Below are 21,860 nucleotides of genomic sequence, written 5' to 3' on the forward strand. Positions count from 1 at the left end.
CAACAAAGACCCAATGCAGCCAAAAGGAAATTAATTAATTTAAAAAAAGAAATAGATGATTTGAACAGACCAATCACTGGAATTTAAATAGAATCTGTAATTAAAAAAAAAAAAGCCCCAAACCAAAAATTCCCTGCAGACAAAAGTCCAGGACTGGATGGCTTCTCTGGGGAATTCTACCAAACATAAAAAGAACTTATAACAATCCTTCTTAAACTCTTCCAGAAGATTAAGGGGGACAGAACACTCCCAAAGTCATTCTATGAAGCTATCATCACCTTGATACCAAAACTAGACAAAGACACTACCAAAGAAGAAAATTACAGGCCAATATCTTTGACGAATATAGATGCCAAAATCTTCAACAAAACATTAGCAAACCAAATCCAACAACACATAAAAAGGGTCATACATCATGATGAAGTTAGATTCATCCCAGGGTCATAAGAGTGGTTTAGCAAATCAATCAATGTGATACACTACATCAACAAAAGACGAAAACCACATGATCATCTCAGTAGATGCAGAAAAACTATTTGACAAAATTCAATGCCCATTCATGATAAAAACTCTCACCAAAGTGAGTGCAGAGGGAACATATCTCAGCATAATAAAAGCTATTTATGACAAACTCACAGCCAACATAATTCTCAACACTGAAAAGCTGAAAGCCTTCCTGCTAAAATCTAGAACAAGATAAGGATGCCCACTCTTGCCACTTTTATTCAACATAGTATTGGAAGTCCTAGCCACAGCAATCAGACAAGAAAAAGAAATAAAAGGTATCCAAATCAGAAGGGAAGAGGTAAAATTGTCATTATATGCAGATGACATGATACTATATATACAAAACCCTAAAGACTCCACACAAAAACTACTAGAACTGATAAACGAATTCAGCAAGGTAGCAGGATACAGGATTAACATACAGAAATCTTGCATTTCTTTACACTAACAATGAAATATCAGGGAAAAAAAGTTTTAAAAAATCCCTTTGAAAATAACATCAAAAAAATAATAAAATATTTAGAAATAAACCTGACCAACGAGGTGAAAGACTTACATGCTGAGAAGTATAAAACATTAATAAAGGAAACTGAAGAGATTCAAAGAAATGGAAAGATATCCCATGCTCTTGGAAGAATTAATATTGTTAAAATGGCCATACTACCCAATGGAAACTACAGATTTAATGTGATCCCTATCAAAATACCAATGACATTTTCCATAGAAAAAATAATCATAAAATATATAAATATAAGGAACTACAGAGGATCTAGAACTGCCAAAGCAATCCTGAGGAAAAAGAGCAACGTTGGAGGCATAACCCTCCCAGACTTCAGAAAAACTATATTGGTATATATACCAATATACCAAAACTATATTGGTATTGGCACAAAAACAGACATATGGATCAATGGAACAGAACAGAGGGTCTAGAAATAAACCCACACAGCTATGGTCAATTAAACTTCGACATAGGAGGCAAAAATATACAATGGTAAAAAGACAGTCTCTTCCGCAAGTGGTTTTGGAAAAGTTGGACACCCACAAGTAAATCAGTGAAGTTAGAACACACCCTCACACAATACACAAAAATAAATTCAAAATGGCTTAAAGACTTAAACATAAGACATGACACCATAAAACTCCTAGAAGAGATAATAGGCAAAACATTCTCTGATATAAATCGTACAAATATTTTTTTAGGTCAGTCTCCCAAGGCAATAGAAATAAAAACAAAAATAAACAAATTTGACCTAATCAAACTTCCAAGCTTTTGCACAGCAAAGGAGACCATAAACAAAACAGAAAGACAACCTACAGAATGGGAGAAAATATTTGCAAATGATGCAACTGGCAAGGGCTTAATTTCCAAAATATACAAATGGCTCATACAGGTCAATATCAAAAAAAAAAAAAAAACAACAACAAACAACCCAATCAAAAAGTAGGCAGAAGACCTAAATAAATATTTCTCCAACAAAGACATACACATGGCCAACAGGCACATGAAAAGATATCCACACTGCTAATGAGAAATGCAAACCAAAACTACAATGAGGTATCATAACAATGGTCAGAATGGCCATCATTAAAAGGTCTACAAATAATAAATGCTGGAGAGAATGCGGAGAAAAGGGAATCCTCCTACACTGTTGATGCAGCCACTATGGAGAGTATGGAGGTTCCTTAATAAACTAAAATAGAGTTACCATACAATCCAGCAATCCTACTCCCGGGCATATATCCAGAAAAGACAGAAACTCTAATTCAAAAAGACACATGCACCCCTATGTTCAGAGCTGCACTATTTACAATAGCCAAGACATAGAAGCAACCTAAGTGTCCATCAACAGATGAATGGATAAAGAAGATGTGGTGTATATATATATAATATGTATGTATACCCTATATTATATATATTCCATTATCTATAATGGAATATTACTCAGCCATAAAAAAGAATGAAATAATGCCATTTGCAGTAACATGGGTGGATCTAGAGATTATCATACTAAGTGAAGTAAGCCAGACAAAGACAAATATTATATGATATCACTTATATGTGGAATCTAAAAAAAATGATACAAATGAACTTATTTACAAAACAGAAACAGACTCACAGACATAGGAAACAAATTTATGGTTACCAAAGTAGAAAAGATGGGGAAGGGATAAATTAGGAGTTTGGGATTAACAGATATACCCTACTATATATAAACTAGATAAACAACAAGGTGTTACAGTATAGCACAGGGAACTATATTCAGTATCTTGTAATAACCAAAATGAAAGAGAATCTCATAAAGAACTGAATATATAGATGTATAAAATTGATATATATATAGACTGAATCACTTTGCTGTACACCAGAAACTAATACAACATTGTTAATCAACTACTCTTCAATTAAAAAAGAGAGAGAGAAAAAGAAAAAAAAGGAAAGGGCCCAAGTCAATAAAATCAGAAATGAAAAAGGAGAAGTTACAGCTGACACCACAGAAATACAAAGGATCATGGAGACTACTATGAATGACTCTATGCCAATAAAATGCACAACCTAGAAGAAATGGACAAATTCTTAGAAAGGTACAATCTCCCAAGACTGAACCAGGAAGAAACAGAAATTGAAACAGTACTGAAATTGAATCAGTAATTTTAAAACTCCCAACAAACAAAAGTCCAGGACCAAAGAGCTTCACAGGCGAATTCTACCAAACATTTAGAGATGACTTAACACCTATTCTATTCCAAAAAATTGCAGAGGAAAGAACACTTCTAAACTCTTCTATGAAGCCATCATACCTTATGGATGATGCCTGACACCAAAACCAGACTAGAACACACACAAGATATCACACACAAAAAGAAAATTACAGGCCAATATCACTGATGAACACAGATGCAAAAATCCTCAACAAAATAATACTAGCGAACTGAATCCAACAGTACATTAAAAGGATCATACACCATGATCAAGTGAGATTTATCCTAGGGATGCAAGGATTTTTAAATATCTGCAAATTAATGTGATACACCATGTTAACAAAAGTGAAGAATAAAAACCATACGATCATCTCAAAAGATGCAGAAAAAGCTTTTGATAAAATTCAACATCGATCTATGATAAAATAAAAACTCTCCAGAAAGTGGGCATAGAGGGAACATACTTCAGTATAATAAAGGCTACATATATGAGAAACCCACAGCTAACGATACCCTCAATGGTGAAAAGCTGAAAGCATTTCCTCTAAAATCAGGAACAAGATAAGGATGCCCTCTCTCACCACTTTTTATTTTTTAATTTTTTTTTTTTTTTTTGGCTGCGTTGGGTCTTCATTGATGCATGGGCTTTTCTCTAGCTGTGGTGAGCGGCGGCTACTCTTCATTGCGGTGCAGGGGCTTCTCATCGCGGTGGCTTCTCTTGTTGCGGAGCACGGGCTCTAGGCACTTGGGCTTCAGTATTGTGGCACGTGGGCTCTAGAGCACAGGCTCAGTAGTTGTGGTGCAACTTAGTTGCTTACTAGTGGGCTTAGTTGCTCTGTGGCATGTGGGATCTTCCTGGACCAGGGATCGAACCGTGTCCCCTGCAGTGGCAGGCAGATTCTTAACCACTGTGCCACCAAGTCTCTCACCACTTTTATTCAACATAGTTTGGAAGTCCTTGCCACAGCAATCGGAGAAGAAAAAGATATAAATGGAACCCAAATTGGAAAGAAGTGAAACTGTCATTGTTTGCAGATGACATGATACTATCCATAGAAAATCCTAAAGATGCCTCCAGAAAACTACTAGAACTCATCAAAGAATTTGGTAAAGTTAGAGGTACAAAATTAATATACAAAAATCTGTTGCATTTCTGTCCACTAATATGAAGTATCAGAAGGAGGAATTAAGGAAACAATCCCATTTATCATCACATTGAAAAGAATAAAATACCTAGTAATAAACCTACCTGAGAAGGCAAAAGACCTGTACTCTGAAAACTGTAAGATGCTGATGAAAGAAACTGAACACAACACAAACAGCTGGAAAGATATACTGTGATCTTGGATTGGAAGAATCAATATTGTTAAAATTACCACACTACCCAAGGTAATCTACAGAGTCAATGCAACCCCTATCAAATGACCAATGGCATTTTTCACAGAACTAGAACAAATAATTTAAAAATTTGTATGGGAACACAAAAGACCCTGAATAGCCAAAACAATCTGGAGAAAAAAGAACAGAGCAGGAGGAATCATGCTCCCTAACTTCGGATTCTCCTACAGAGCTACAGTAATCAAAACACTATGATACTTGCACAAAAACAGACACATATATCAATGCGACAGGACAGAAAGGCCAGATATAAACCCACGCCCTTATAGTCAATTAACCTATAACAAAGGAGGCAAGAATATACAATGGAGAAAAGACAGTCTCTTCAATAAGTGGTGCTGGGAAGACTGGACAGCTACATAAAAGAGAATTAGAACATTCTCTAACACCATATAGAAAAATAAACTCAAAATGAATTAGGAGTTTGGGATTCAAATATACATACTACTATATATAAAATAGATAACCAACAAGGACCTACTGTCTAGCACAGGAAACTATACTCAATATCTTGTAATAATTTACAATGGAAGAGAATGTAAAAAAGAATAATAACTGAATCATTGTACTGTGCATCTGAAACTAACACAACATTGTAAGTCAACTATATTTCAATAAAAATTTAAAAAATACCCCCCCCACAAAAGTTCTATGAATACTACTATGAATTAAACTGGCTGCTTTTGAAAAAAAATTTTAAAAACCCCTCAAAATGGATTAAAGACCTAAATGTAAGACCAGATACTATGAAACTCCTAGAGGAAAACACAGGCAGAACACTCTTTGACACAAATCGCAGCAATATTTTTTTGGATGCGTTTCCTAAAGTAAAGGAGATAAAAGCAAAAATAAACACATGGGACCTAATTACACTTAAAAGCCTTTGCATGGCAAAGGAAATCATCGACAAAACAAAAAGACAACCTACTGAATGGGAGAAAATATTTGCAAATGATATGACCAATAAGGGATTATACACATTGAAGCATTCAGGAGTAAAGGAATATGATGTATGCAGTATACTCTCAAATTGTTGAAAGAAAAATATTTATATAATAAGGACAAAATGATAAAGAAAATGTGGCAAAATGTTAACAACTGGTGAATATTGGTAAAGGGTACATGAAAGTTTTCTTTTTCCTACAATTTTTTATACATTTGAATTTTTTTCAAATAAAGTTTAAAAATTATTTTTCCAATCTGATAGGTTAAGAAATGTTTTGATGTATGTTTCTTTAGTTATGTGTATGGTGAGTATCCTTTCGTATGTTTATTTTATACCTGAATATCTTTTTTACACATTGCTTATTCATATCCTTTGCCTATTTTTCTAATGTATTTTTTATGTTTTTTCTCATTGAATTTGTATGAGTCTTATGGGAATTAGTGTTTTTTCTGACACATATGCGCAAAATAGGTTTTCTGAGTTTGGCATTACTTAATTTAGTTTATGGTGCTTTTTTGGTTGTTACTGTTGCTATGAACAATATTTAATTTTTATGCAATCAAATTTATCAATCTTTCTATATGGCTTCTGGGTTATATCCTGCTTAGAAAGGCCGTTTTTACCCCCCGTCTACTAATGCTTTCTTCTAGTACTTTTAGAATTTAATTTTTTAGGTTTAATTTATTTATCAGTTGGGAATTCCGTTTAAAGAGTTTATTTTTTCCCCAAATCACCAGTTTTACTAAAGACACATATTAAACAATTTTACTTTCCTCCACTGACTTGAAACATCTACTTCTGGACCCTTCTCAGTGCCACTGATCTGTTCCTTCTTTAGTTCCAAACTGTTTGTATTGTTTTAGTATTTCTTTTTTTTTTTTTTTTTTGCCATACGCGGGCCTCTCACTGTTGTGGCCTCTCCCATTGCGGAGCACAGGCTCCGGACGCGCAGGCTCAGCGGCCATGGCTCACGGGCCCAGCCGCCCCGCAGCATACGGGATCTTCCCAGACCGGGGCACGAACCCGCGTCCCCTGCATCGGCAGGCGGACTCTCAACCACTGCGCCACCAGGGAAGCCCTGTTTTAGTATTTCTTAAAGCCAATGATTCTAATATTAAATTTTGGAAACTACCTGGCTGTTCCAGCATAAATGGTTATCCGTTGGTATCTGAGAAGGATTGGTTCCAGGATTGCCCTCTACCCCACTCCCCTGTGCCCCCAGGATACCAAAATTCATGGATGCTCAAGACTCATATAAAATGGCACAGTATTTGCATAATCTACACAATCCTCCCATATACAATGTTATGTAAATAGTTGCCAGCACCTGACAAATTCAAACATTATCTTTGGGAACTTTATGGAATTTTTTTTCATATTTTTGATCCACAGTTGGTTGAATCTGTGAATGCAGAACCAGCAAATATGGAAGGCCAACTATATGTGTGTGTGTGTGTGTGTGTGTGTGTGTGTGTGTGTGTGTATCCTCCTTAACCAATCCCTTCCTTTACATTTCATGACCCCCACGTTGCTGGTTTTCCTCCTTTCTCTACGCTAGTTATTCCCAGCTTCCTTTGTCAGTTGCTTTTTCGCTAATCATCCTTCAATATTTGGAAAAATTTTAGGGCTTTTCTCTTCTCTCTTCCTACTAGGTGATCTCATTGGCATTGATTTTTTAAACCTCGTTTATGGTGCTTTTTGTAAAAAAGTTTTATATTTATATAAAATATAAAAAAGTTTTAAATTTGTATACAATCAAATGTATCAATTTTCTTTTATGGCTTCAGGGTTATATCCTGCCTAAAAAGGGTTAAGCCATAGTTTAATTATTATGACTTCATTACTATGTTGATGACTCCTAAATTTTAATCTCACCCTAACTTCTTTTCTAAGATACAGATGCATATAAACAGTGAGCTGCTCAGTATCTCTAGTTAGCTATCTCACAGGCATCTCAAACTGAATATATCTAAAATGGAACCCATGATTTTACCTCCTCAAACTGTTCTCCTCTCCATTTCATTTCTAGTACAGATTCCCAGAAATGAGATTGCTGAGTCAAAGAGTGTGAACAAAAAGTGTGTAATTTTGATATACTGCCCAATTTCCTTCCAGAGGGGTTATATCAATTTGTACTTACACTAGCAGTGTAGCTATTTCCCCATGGTCTTGTCAACAGGGTGTGTAATCAAACTTCTGGATACTTGCAATCTGATAGATTACAAATTTGTAATCTGATAGATAAAAAATAGTATTTTGGTATAGTTTTAATTCGTTTTTCAGTTATTATGAACAAACTTGAGCAGATTTTCGTATGTTTAAGGGCAATCTGAACTTCTTGTTTACTGCCCATTTTTCTGTTAGGTCATTGGTCTAGGTTATTGACCAATAGGAGCTCTTGATGTATTAAGGATATATCATTTGTAATATGAATTGAAAATATTTTCCCGTTTGTCTTTGATTTTTGTCTTGATATTGTTTTGTTTTACCATGCAGAAATTTTTAATTTTTATATAGTCAAATCTATCAATATTTTCTTCTATGCTTTCTGGGTTAGAAAGGCCTTCTTCATTTCAAGATTATAAAGGAATTGCTTCATGTCATCTGCTACTATTTTCATGGTTTCACTGTGTATTTTTTATATCTTTGATCCATTGGAAGTTATACTGTTGGACAGAAGAGTGGTACTAAAGAATAAAATGAACCATGTCTTTCCTTTGCTTAAAACCCTTTAATGGTTTTCTTTTCTTTTTTAAAATAAATTTATTTATTTATTTATTTTTGGCTGTGTTGGGTCTTCGTTGCTGTGCGTGGGCTTTCTCTAGTTGTGGCGAGCAGGGGTTACTCTTCACGTGGTGTTCAGGTTTCTCACTGCTGTGGCTTCTCTTGTTTCAGAGCGTGGGTTCTAGGCATGAGGGCTTCAGTAGTTGTGGCTCAGGGCTCTAGAGCACAGGCTCAGTAGTTGTGGCGCACAGGCTTAGTTGCTCCACAGCATGTGGGATCTTCCCAGACCAGGGCTCAAACCCATGTCTCCTGCATTGGCAGGTGGATTCTTAACCACTGCACCACCACAGAAGCCCTTTTAATGGTTTCTATTGGTCTTAAGATTAAATTTCAAATTCTTAACATGGTCTATTAACTCCATTGTGATCTGGCTCTATTCTTTCTATAAAATCATTATGTTACATCCTCCCTCTTGCCCTCTGGATCTCACTGGGTTTCTTTCAGTTCCTTGAACTTGGTACACTTCTTCATGTTTCAGAATTTTGTATGAACTGTTCCAGAACCAAAGTTAAATCTCTCTGTAATACACTGTTAAATCATCCAGGGCTTCTTCTCTGTAGCACCCATTAACTGTAATTATTTATTTATTTAATTATGAATTCAGTGGCTATCTTCCCTGCTAGATTATAATTTCCACTAGAACAGACACTCTAGGCATCTTGTTCATTACTGTAGCCTCTGTTCCCAAGCACAGTGGCTGAAGTATAGTAGTTTTACAAATACTTGTTAAATGAATAAATGAAAAATAACAGGTTTAATAAAAAAATCCTTCTAGTAACATCCAATTTCATTTTTCTGATTATTAGTTCAAATAATCTCTGATCTACAGTTTATTCTGCTGAACAATCATATAATCAGGAAGGAAGTGCTTTATAAAAACGACCAATACCAAGTATCCTATCAGTAATAAACTGTACTCTGGCTTATAAATTAGCCTTTTATGAATATGTCTAGGGAAATCAATCCCTGAAAACTTTAGTTTTTGCTAAAAGAACACAAAATTGTCCTATAAAATAAAAACCAGGCTTAGAATTTATAACATTTCTTTGATATTATGAGTTAGAATTAGCAGTAAATACCTAAACAGGTATGTGTTAGCAGAATAGTGAACCCATATTGTTCTCCTGACAAATACATTGTGAATGCATCAAACCACCAAGTACAACTCACCTCTTGAAAGTTATGTTGAGTGAACTTGTCTGCTATCCTTAGCAACTCACGACATGAATGTGTGTCAGCAAAAGCCCGAATGCCCAGGCAGTTAGAAGGATCTAATTGTCTCTTTAAGAATTCACAACAGGCTTCCTGTATTTCTGCCAGCTGAAGGAGGCAAGCAGCTGGCAGAAGGGTCTGAACATTGCCCTCTTCCACAGTTATCTGGGAGGTATATGCAAAGTCTATCAGTAGTTCCATAGCCCTCTCATCTATGTCTCGGATCACAACTTCCGTCTGACGGCTCTCTGCCAATTCTCCTGTAAACATAGCTCGGAAGTAGGGACTACAGGCTGACAAAATGACTCGATGGGCATATATCTTCTTAGCGCCCACAACTAGCACCACATCACACAGCTCCCGGTGCTTTCTCAGAAGGTTAATCACTTCCAAGGTTTGTCGAGGGTGCTTGTCTGAGATATAGGGCATGCGGGCAGGTTGGGGAACCCCTTCTGGCAGTTTGTTGGGGTCTCCAAGGGTGCAGCGGCTTGTTACATCCATTCCAGTCTCTCCTGGTCGAATGTTGGTACTCCTACAGAGATGGGGGTGGGAGAGAGAAGAGAAGATGGCAATATTTTTAGAAGCTAATTCCTGCATTTCACATGTATATTGTATGTAGAAATTCAGGTGCTAACTTACTAGGTAAATGCCACCAACTTAAATTATTGACACATAATTAGAACTAAGATATTTGGATTTTCATAATCATCACACTGTATCTATCAACATGGAGAAAAAAGAGAATCTATGCCCCTCAATTAAGATGATAACTATGCTTTTAACAAATATTTACTAGTTCTTATATTTTACAAAGCATTTTGCTATGGACTGAGGAAAATTCAAAGAAATATAAAGAGGCAATCGGGGAACCTAATTATCTAGAAGGAAAGATACATGAATAGCCAGAAAGGGGGCAACCAGGATAAAAAATGTAGTTCAGAAAGGCAAAATCTATAGTTATTTGTTTATTCTGGAACATAGACCTGACTGGCATAAGCTATCAGGTTATTACAAGGGTATGTATTTTTTTGTGTGTGAAGTAGGAATATTACATTGCAGTTTTCCAGAGCTTAGGTGAAATATCCTACACACATGCTTCAGATCGTTATACTTCTGCTTCTGATTCTCTGCTTATTAAGCAGTCTTCTGACTCATGTGAGTCTTAGAAACTAATCATCTATGACTGTACTGAGATAGTCTTAATACTGGCCTGCAAGAGACAGTATCAGTTTACTACCCCTAAAGCTGTAGCACTGACAAGACCTACAGTATAATAAAACACTAGAGTGTTGACAGAATACCCTGGGAAGGAGAGGAGAATGTAAAAGGACATTTTAGGAAGAAGAAACTACACTTAGCTCTTCCTTTCTTCAGCAGTAACCTGTTTTTCCCAAGTACTTATAAATTCAATATTTCTACGCTTGGCCTCAGCCTACAGGTAACTGTATTATTCTATAGTACCAACTGTTCATTATCCCTGACATCTGGTAGAAACAAGCACTGTTTATGCTTGACAATTTTAAACTGAAACATAAAACTGAGCAGTTAAAGGATAATTGTTACCACCCATGTAAACAAGCAAAAAAGCTTTTAGCCACAGTACTTAATGGTCTCTTGTTTGTAGTAGATGCTGAAATAATAAATCACGTGGTTAACAGTGGTACACTCAAGCTTTAAAAAAGAACCACCATTAAAGACAAGACCATTTAAAATTTTTCCATTATAATACTGACATTGTATGTTGAAATTAAAGAGTTTTTGTTGTGACCTTAATTATGTACACAAAGATGGTACTGTTGAACTCAGACATAAACAATTTTTTTTTTTTTTTTTTTTTTTTTTTGCGGTACACGGGCCTCTCACCGCTGTGGCCCCTGCCGTTGCGGAGCACAGGCTCCAGACGCGCAGGCTCAGCAGCCATGGCCCACGGGCCCAGCCTCTCCGCGGCATGTGGGATCTTCCCGGACCAGGGCACGAACCTGCGTCCCCTGCATCGGCAGGCGGACTCTCAACCACTGCGCCACCAGGGAAGCCCGCCATAAACAATTTTTTATTTCACCTAAGTACAATATGGAAGCTAATTTCTACATATCTACTTTTTTAAAAAAAAAAACAGTATGCAAATAAAAACACTTATGATTGTATTAGATTGTATAGATTCTGACTTTCAATAATCGGTAATTTCTCTATTCTTATCAACTGTCTGGTTTGCAAACTTGGAAGGAATTCTCTTAAATGTGGTCATTCTCAAAAGTTGTTTTCTCTGCTCTCTAAACACTTTCTTGGGGAAGTGCATTTAATCTCATGGTTCCCATCACCCATATGTGAATGGCTAAAGGATTCTTAACCCCTACCTGGATAAATTCCGAATTTGGATCCATATGAATGTCCCACCAACACTCAAACTCAATATATCTTAATGATATATCTAAAACTGATTCCTTGACTCTCTACTTTTGTCCAAGTATATGTGTCTCCTCTAGTCTTCCCCAGATCAGTAAAAGGCAGTTTCATTGTTCCAGCTGCTCAGGCCAAAAATCTTTTTTTTAAAATTTATTTATTTATTTATTTATTTTTGGCTGCATTGGGTCTTCGTTGCTGAACATAGGCTTTCACTAGTTGTGTCGAGTGGGGGCTACTCTTTGTTGTGGAGCACAGGCACTAGGCACGCGGGCCTCAGTAGTTGTGGCACGCAGTCTCAGTAGTTGTGGTTTGCAGGCTTAGTTGCTCCGCGGCATGTGGGATCTTCCTGGACCGGGGCTCGAACCTGTGTCCCCTGCATTGGCAGGCAGATTCTTAACCACTGCGCCACTAGGGAAGTCCCAGGCCAAAAATCTTGGAGCCCCTTCCCTTCCACATACCCTCAAACCCAATCCATCAGCAAATTCTGTCATTCTACCTCCAAATAATACCTAGAATCCAACCATTTTTCTACCTTTCCACTAGTCCCACCCTAATTCAGGCTATCCTCACACTTCTTTACATGATAATAGCCTCATAATTGGTCTGCTTGCTTCCACCTTTGCTGATTTATATTCTCTTCTCTAAACAACCAAAATGATCCTTTAGAAAAGTCAGACTATACCATTCCTCTGTTCAAAATCCTTTAAACACTCATATCAGTAGCAAAAAACAAAGCCTATAGAGTTTACGAACTTCTATATGACTCCTCCCCTGGCTAACTCTCTGAATTCATCTCCCACTTTCCCCTTACTCATGGTTCACAGACTTCCTTGCTATTTCTGGGACACGCCAAGGCCTCTCTTGCTTCAGAGTCTTAATCCTCCTTCCTGAAAGGTTCTTCCTCAAATATCTGCAGAGCTCATTCCCTTATTTCTTTCAGATCTCTGTTCAAATGTCAACTTATCAGACCACCTTATACGAAACAGCATCTCCTACTTCTACTACCCTAATACCCTTTACTGTGCTTAATTTTTTCTTCTTAAATAATTACCTCCTGATATAACGTATTGGCTTTCTCTCCCAACCAAAACATAAGCTCCATGAAAACAAGGCCTCTGTTCTCTTTTACTCAATGCTATCCTTCAACACATGGATCCAGTGCTCATTAAATAGCTGTCAAATAAATTCAGCTTTTCTTCCTGCCAAAATAAACTATACCCTCCAAACTTTGTCTGGTTCTCTTGAAAGAATGCCCAGTTTGTAGCCAGGCAAACATAGATTCAAACCTTAGCTGCATCATTTATTAGGTATAATCTTGGGCAAATTACTTAACTTCTCTGATCCTCAAGTTCATCATTTGTAATTGTGGAGATAATTACACTTACCTCACAAGGAAAATGACAGTGTTGGGATTTGTCTGAATGTAGGTCCTCTGACTCCAAAGTCAGTGCTTTATCCTGAACTGTTTTGGTCAACTAGATGGAGCATTTGAAACGGAAATGATCCTGGCAATCTGGTTTACTTGGTTGTTGTTCTTAGAAGGGAGAAAAGGCAAGCACGCTGCCACATGGCTGGACTATGCTGCTCTTTTAGGAGAATGAGAAGGAGCAAGAACAAGGATCACCGAGACGATAAGGGGTGCCTCATTTTAAATCTTCTGAGAAGTTGTATTTATTTCTAGCAATTTAATTCTAGACACTATATTTAATTCGATACATTAAGTTATTTCTTCTGTGGTTCTGCTATTTGTTTTTGTAAATGTTTACTTTCAAAAAATCTAAGCCCACATCCTCCAACAGTCTCATCACATCCAAAGGGTTCTACTGGCAGAAATGGTTCATTTTTCCTACCCCCCCCACCCTGCCCCATACATCCCTGTACATTCTTCTGGGCATCTTTGAGGGGAGGTTATAATAAGTGTCCCAGAAATAGGTTGTGTTCATACCTTGTCACATCTATATTCACAACTTCTTTGTTTGGAGTCCGATGGATTAAGTACTCTAATGATTTGAGGGGTGGGGTGGTAAACTAAAGTGGAAACTGCTCCCCAGCAAGAGGAAAGAACCCTAGGAAAGCTATTTTTTTAACCACTTTTTAAAAATTGAAGTATGGTTAATTTACAATGTTGTTAGTTTCAGGTGCAGAGCAAAGTAATTCAGTTATACATACATATATGTATACATATATATATATATATATATATGTTCTTTTTCAGATTATTTCCCATTATAGGTTATTACAAGATATTGAATATATTTCCCTCTGCTATACAGTATGTCCTTATTGTTCATCTATTTTATATTGTGTATATGTTAATCTTTTTTTTTTTTTTTTTTTTTTTTTTTTGCGGTATGCGGGCCTCTCACTGTTGTGGCCTCCCCCGTTGCGGAGCACAGGCTCCGGACGCGCAGGCTCCGGACGCGCAGGCTCAGCGGCCATGGCTCACGGGCCCAGCCGCTCCGCGGCATATGGGATCCTCCCAGACCGGGGCACGAACCCGTATCCCCTGCATCGGCAGGCGGACTCTCAACCACTTGCGCCACCAGGGAGGCCCTATATTGTGTATATGTTAATCTTAAACTCCTAATTTATACCCCCCCCCACTATCTGCTTTGGTAACTGTAAGTTTGTTTTCTATGTTTGTGAGTCAATTTCTATTTTGTAAATAAGTTCATTTGCTTTCTTGTTTTTTTTTTTTTTTTTTTTTTTGATTAGGAAAGCTTTTAATTAAAGGCTTGGGGGAGCAAGCCTGATTGTCCAAGTGAAAATTCATCTGGAGAAACCAGAGGATCTCAAATTATTTGCTTTTCTATCTCAATAGTGAACTAATGACATTACAAATATATATATATATATATATATATTATATAATATATACATAAAGAAATTGAACTCAAATAACATTTTTATTAACTTAATTTTCAAGACTAATTTACATATGTTTTAAGGCTGAAGGAGCTAAGTGGAAGGATTATTCTGGAATCTATCCACAGTTAACAAACTAAGAAGACCAAATAGAGCTTTTGCCTTCTCCCACAAAAGGACTGCCAAATGCTTCATTTGCAAATATTTTCTCCCATTCTGAGGGTTGTCTTTTCATCTTGTTTATGTTTTCCTTTGCTGTGCAAAAGCTTTTAAGTTTCATTAGGTCCGATTTATTTTTGTTTTTATTTCCATTTCTCTAGGAGGTGAGTCAAAAAGGATCTTGCTGTGATTTATGTCATAGAGTGTTCTTTCTCTGCTTTCCTCTAAGAGTTTTATAGTGTCTGGCCTTACATTTAGGTCTTTAATCCATTTGGTGTTTACTTTTGTGTATGGTGTTAGGGAGTGTTCTAATTTCATTCTTTTACATTTAGCTGTCCAGTTTTCCCAGCACCAAGAGGGAGGAGATATGGGGATATATGTATATGTATAGCTGATTCACTTTGTTATAAAGCAGAAACTAACACACCATTGTAAAGCAATTATACTCCAATAAAGATGTTTAAAAAAGGGGGGGGGAAGGACTGCCAACTCTAGGAAAGAATCAATCTTTCTAAAACCAAAAGGGTATAAAATCTGCCAATCAGTTTAGCAGATTTTGTATTCATTAAGTGCTTATGAAAAACATAACTTCAAGATAAAGTCTATTAATGGCATATTTTACCATCAACTCTCTCAAACCTTAACAAAATCTTATTTCGTTCTACCAGCCATGTACTTCAGGGGAAGCTGACCATGTCCCCAGCTTTAAGGATGAATGCCAAATTCTCTTGCAATTTTAGGTCAGGATGAAGCTGACAGTGAAGAGGCTACACTGGAGACGCAGAGAGAACTTGGGTCCAAGAAGGTACTATTAGGCCGTGCATCAACCAGCCCTGGAGCTCATACTATCTATGGCCTTCTTGTTATGTAAATAAAAGATGTCCATATCGATTAAGCCAGTTTGAGTCAAGAAACTTTGTTACTTTCAGCCCCAAACTTTCTGATACCAAAAACACAGTAGTTAAAATGTGAAACAGGGCTTCCCTAGTGGCACAGTGGTTGATAGTCTGCCTGCCGATGCAGGGGACGCGGGTTCGTGCCCCGGTCCGGGAAGATCCCACATGCTGCGGAGCGGCTAGGCCCGTGAGCCATGGCCGCTGAGCCTGCGCGTCCGGAGCCTGTGCTCCGCAACGGGAGAGGCCACAACAGTGAGAGGCCTGCGTACCACCAAAAACAAAAAAAAAAAGTGAAACAGTAAAATTAGCCACATGTTCTAAATTTACTAACCAACTTTAATACAGAAAATTGCCCTTGCTTTGACTGGCCAACTACTCCTGTATATAGAGGTTCTTGCTCCATTATTATCAGATTTTCTGAATATGGTTCAGATAGATTTAGAAGTATGGTTTGAATTTGTGCCTTTTCTTTCAAATGAAGTAAAAATGTTGTTAGGAGACTAGATACTCTTTCTTCATGGCTGATTGCCCAATTCCTGTTAGGCTGTTACATTAAGTTTTAAAATACTGTTTCTCTAACACCAGCTATGCGGGGGTGCTTGGTAAAAGCACAGATTCTTAAGGGAGGTTAGAGAATCAATATTCTGGATGTGTAGTTCCAGAGTCTGCATTTAGAAAGCAGGTTATTTTAACACAAATTAAAGTTTGACTAATAACTGGCTAATAAATTTGACTAATAAATAAAATTTCTTTATTAGCGGAAACTGTTGGTTTTTACAAAGAGACTATGTTGACCTAAGTTGAAAGGAAATAACAACATGGAGAAAGTAATGATTCAAAATGTAGCTATAAAGGAAAGAAAAAAAGTAAGAGCAAAGTCTTGTCAAACATACAAAATGAAATAAAACAAGAAGGATTCAGATTTACCAAAATGTCAATAAATCTAAAAAAATCAGACATTATGTATGAAATCATTTTAAGAAACTGTAGAGACTTCCCTGGTGGTCCAGTGGTAAAGAATCTGCCTTCCAATGCAGAGGACCCGGGTTCCATCCCTGGTCGGGGAAAAAAGATTCCACATGCCGCGGCGCAACTAAGCCCGCGTGCCACAACTACTGAGCTCTCACGCCTCAACAAGAGAGCCCGGGGGCTGCAACCTACAGAGCCCACATGCCCTGGAGCACGCACACCACAAGTAGAGAGAAAACCTGCATGCCACAACTAGAGAGAAGCCAGCGTGCCACAACGAAGACCCAACATAGCCAAAAAACAAAAACAAAAAAACCCCTAATTACTACATTTGAATTTCTACATATAATTGGATGGAAAAAGCTGCTATTAAAATTTTTTCAATTATTCTTTCACATTCTGTGGGAAAGGGCAATGTTTATTTCAGAGACAGATGGTGCTTTTAAGAAACATCTATTTGGGCCTTTTAATTATAAAATGCAAGGTGAGGGCCCCTTGGGATGATAAAGACCATTAGATGTACTTCGTCTGCAGTATTTTTTGGTTTGTTTTGAAATTTAAATTGAATTTGAATATCATTAGGAGGGCTTGGAATCTTAGTTCACCACAGACCCCACCACTCTCTCTTATGTGAAACTATGCCATGCACTTATATGAACTACCTATAAGATATATGAGGATTTTGTTTTTTAACCTCTGTTCTAGAGGTGGCAAGATTGTAACAAAGAGAACTAAACTACTCAGTATAATAAAGTAACAGTAATTTCAAAGGGAGAAAGTTTTAGGGGGAGAAAGAGAATTAGAAAAGAAAAGAAACAGAGACTGATTAAAACTGGTGGCAGGTTGTGATTTAAGGAGAGAAACAGCCAGTGAGAAAATAATGAATGGCCAAACCTTTATGGCCTCCTTCATTATCCCTAAACTTTCAGTAAAAACCTGAGGTATTCAATGGCAGTGGTCAATGAAGGTGAAGAGAGAGGCAGTGAGTATGCAGTATTTCTAGAAAGAAGCTTGGCTGCGGAAAGAGACATAAACTACTATGTCTGTTTAAAGAGAGTAATAACTGGAAAATGATTACATATTGATGCAAAGAACGAGAAGGAGGGAGTTTTAAAATATATGTAAAGAGGGAGAGAATAAATGATGGAGCAAAATTCTTGAAAAGTGGGAGTATTTAGAAACAAAATACAGAAGAATGGATCTTAGACAAAAGGAAGAGGGCTCACCATAAGAGGTCAGAGTAAGGGAGTGGGAGGAAACATAGTGTGGAAACAGATACATTTATTTTTGGGTAAGGAGGTGTCAGGAGCTTGAGGAAGTTCATACCTGATGGCCTCTTTTTTCTGTGAAGCTGGGAGTTGGGGGAGCAGGTCACTTGCTGCCATTGAAAGGAGTGTTAAGAGGATTATGAGAAGAATGGGTAAGGATGTGAAATAGCTACTGTGGGGAATGAGTAAGCATTGATTAGGGACTCATAGAAATACTGTTGGATGACACTGTTGGCCCAAATGATATTAAAGACTCTGAATACAGTAGCATGAATTCCCTGTGGCTGGTTTTATCCAGCAGTAATCAACAGCCCAAATTACAGAATATAAATGCCTGCCTTAATCTAGAATGGGTAAATGCCATGGACAAACTCGGGAGTTCAGTGAGTGGTGGCTAGAAAATGGTTAAAGTGGTTGCAGGAGTAAACTGTGTAAAAACACAAGAGACAAAAGTGTGTTGATTATGATTAGGTCAAAGAACAGCTGGAATGGGCATTCAAGAGGTTATGGTCAGAAAACAAGTTATTATGACTTAAAACGATTTCAGAGAGAGATTTTCTGAGTGATAGTAGGAATGAATTTTTGAAGTGAGTGAAGGTAAAAGTCCCAAGAATTTAGGAGGTCAAGGAAATGCAGGCTAGATAAATGGATGGGTCATTCCCATGAATACTGATATCTCAAATGATAGAAGAATCAAGTCATGTGCATGTAGGAAACATAAACCAAAGAACAAATACAATATCTTAAATATTCTTCATGTTTACTAAAGGAAAGCTACAACTTTAGTACCTCCCTAAGTACATTTAATAACAGCATTTCCACATACCCAAAATATTTGAGCCAACTTAAATTTCATAGCTATCATGGCACTCGTTCCTCAGATCTACTTCAAAGGTAATAGTCTTAATTGAGGAAAGAGTCATGTTCTGTAAGTGGCTATGATAATTTGAAATCAAGCACAATAAAAAGTTTAGAAAAACATAGCCTTCTAAAGCATTTATAATCAAGTTTTATCTCTTAGTCCAAAGACCTGCTGAATCTTTCCTTAGCTTGGAATTGTGCTCCTTATCTACCAAATGAGCATCTCTCCCTTTATGCTTCAAACATTTGTTTTCATTTGGAAATTAACAGCCTGCTCTTAAAAGATTCAGCTGAGTTGACCCTCATTTAAAGTCCTAAGCACACACAAATAGGGAGAGCTAGAGATATGAGCATACAAATCCTTAAAACAGAAATAACATCTCAAGGTGCCAGTGAGGCTTATTAGAAGAGCATCCACTAGGCAGTACATTCCCTACCACACCAGAAAGCCAGGCAGTTAACTCCTTAATCTGAAAGTAGGTCATGAATACTTTAGCCTTAAGGCATCACTGCTTATTGGATGAAATGAGGGTCAGCATTGGGTGCCTTGGCCCAGCAATCAAGGTAAGATGGAGAAAGGGCAATTGGCCATGCAAACAAGCTGGTCTCCATTTATGTCAGGAAAGCAAGTCTTCCTAGGATACCTCTCAGCAACTTCCACTGACATTTCATTGGCAGCACTGTGTTACATAGCCAACCCCAAATGCAAAGAATATTAAACATATCAAGTATAATATTTTTTTCTTGTGTCTATATAGTAGAAGGAGGAAAGAAAGGAGAGGTGTTGAGTAAGCCAACTTGGCATGGCACACCAAGAAAGAGCCAAATCAAGCAGGTGTATCTTATATTTCTATTTTTTTAAATTAATTAATTTATTTTTTGGCTGAGTTGGGTCTTCGTTGCTGTGCACGGGCTTTCTCTAGTTGGGGCGAGCGGGAGCTACTCTTTGTTGCGGTGTGTGGGCTTCCCATTGCGGTGGCTTCTCTTGTTGCAGAGCACGGGCTCTAGGCACACGGGCTTCAGTAGTTGCAGCATGCAGGCTCAGCAGTCGTGGCACACAGGCTTAGCTGCTCCGCGGCATGTGAGATCTTCCCAGACCAGGGATTGAACCCGTGTCCCCTGCATTGGCACGTGGATCCTGAACCACTGCGCCACTAGGGAAGTCCCCTTATACTACTATTTTAAAGCATACATTTTAGACTAACTAGAATAAACTGGAAATTCTAAAGACAAGAGATCTGAATGGGATTTGTCTTTTGATGTTGAACTCAAGGAGCTCATCTGTGATCTTCACCGTGAGTGAACGTTATCAATAAAATCTCTAGATACAATTAAATAAAACAATACCCAAAGAACCTAAAGCTTCTTACCCATTTATGAATCTTCAGTGGGTTTTCATCTTAGGCCCCACCTTAAACACCGCTGGTACTCCCTAGGATTTTGCTTTTGGCATCTTCCTTTCCTGTTCTACCCTCATTCACACCAACAACAACTTCAAGAATCTTCTGCATACTGATGACTCACAATTTTTTTTCTCTCTCCAGCCCAAACCGTTCTTCTGCCCCAGATCCATATTCCAATTACATGCTGGCTATCTCTACCTGGCTGTTTCCTAGACATAATAATCTTAAAGAATACAAAAGAGAATCTATTCTTGGCTTAGTAAAACCTGTTGCCCTTCCTGTTTTTTTGTTTGTTTGTTTGTTTTTTGTTTTTTTGCGGTACGCGGGCCTCTCACTGTTGCGGCCTCTCCCGTTGCAAAGCACAGGCTCCGGATGCGCAGGCTCAGCGGCCATGGCTAACGGGCCCAGCCACTCCGCGGCATGTGGGATCCTCCCAAACCGGGGCATGAACCCGTGTCCCCTGCATCGGCAGGCAGACCCTCAACCACTGTGCCACCAGGGAAGCCCCTCTTCCTGTATTTTTTATCTCATTATGGCAGCACCTCGTTTCCCAAGCTAAGATATTTGGAGTCATTTATATCGTTACCTTTTCCTCACTCTATATTCACCAAATCCTTTTGATTTTACTATTAAACATATTAAACAAACTCTTAATTCCATCCTCTTCTCTCAATCCCCACTGCCATAGATCTACTTCAGGGCCTCATCAGCTTTCATCTAAACTACTACAACTCCTTTAAATTAGTATTTTTTGCCACTATTTTTTCCCTCTTTCTGGTCTACATCCTATCTTCTTAAACATCAGCCCAAAAACCAAATCTGATTTGTATAACAACATCCATGGCTCTTAAATACCTAAAGGGTAAAGCTGAACTCTTTCCCATGGTTATAGCCTCATTTTCCATGATTTTTCCCCCTTGTTTCCCCTTCTTCCTCCCTCATATACTCTACACTCCAGATATACTTACCATTCCATACATGTTATACACTTCCAGGTCTTGGTGTCTTTTTGTGTTTTCGTTTTTGTTTTTGGCACAGCTGTTCCTTCTGTTTATGGTGTCTTTATTATCTCCCTTCTTTAATTCTTATCCTTTAAAGTACATTCTTTAAAGCAAATTCTTATCCTTTCTAAAAGATCCAGCTCAAATATCACCACCTCTGTGAAGGTGAGCTTTCCTCGTCTCCACAGAGCACAGGTTTACATCTCTATTAAAATGCCGTTCATGGGACGTCCCTGGTGGCGCAGTGGTTAAGAATCCACCTGCCAATGCAGGGGACACAGTTTCGATCTCCTGGTCTGGGAAGATCCCACATGCTGCGGAGCAACTAAGCCCGTGTGCCACACTAGTGAGCCTGTGCTCTAGAGCCCGTGCACCACAACTACTGAAGCCCACTCGCCTGGAGCCTGTGCTCCGCAACAAGAGAAGCCACCGCAATAAGAAGCCCGCGCACCACAATGAAGAGTAGCCCCCGCTTGCCGCAACTA

The 21,860-nt window shown here is 37.9% G+C and overlaps 1 protein-coding gene across 1 annotated transcript in view; it reads right to left on the bottom strand.

Moving 5' to 3' along the window:
* The window catches only part of KLHL20 (kelch like family member 20), a 77,957-nt gene that overhangs the window by 52,081 nt on the left and 4,016 nt on the right, over positions 1-21,860 (bottom strand). The window contains exon 3 of the mRNA XM_060091246.1: positions 9,509-10,082. Within this exon, the coding sequence (XP_059947229.1) occupies positions 9,509-10,082 (574 nt within the window). The remainder of the gene's footprint in view (positions 1-9,508; positions 10,083-21,860) is intronic.

The sequence above is a fragment of the Mesoplodon densirostris genome, chromosome 2, assembly GCF_025265405.1.
Source record: "Mesoplodon densirostris isolate mMesDen1 chromosome 2, mMesDen1 primary haplotype, whole genome shotgun sequence".
NCBI lineage: Eukaryota > Metazoa > Chordata > Mammalia > Artiodactyla > Ziphiidae > Mesoplodon > Mesoplodon densirostris.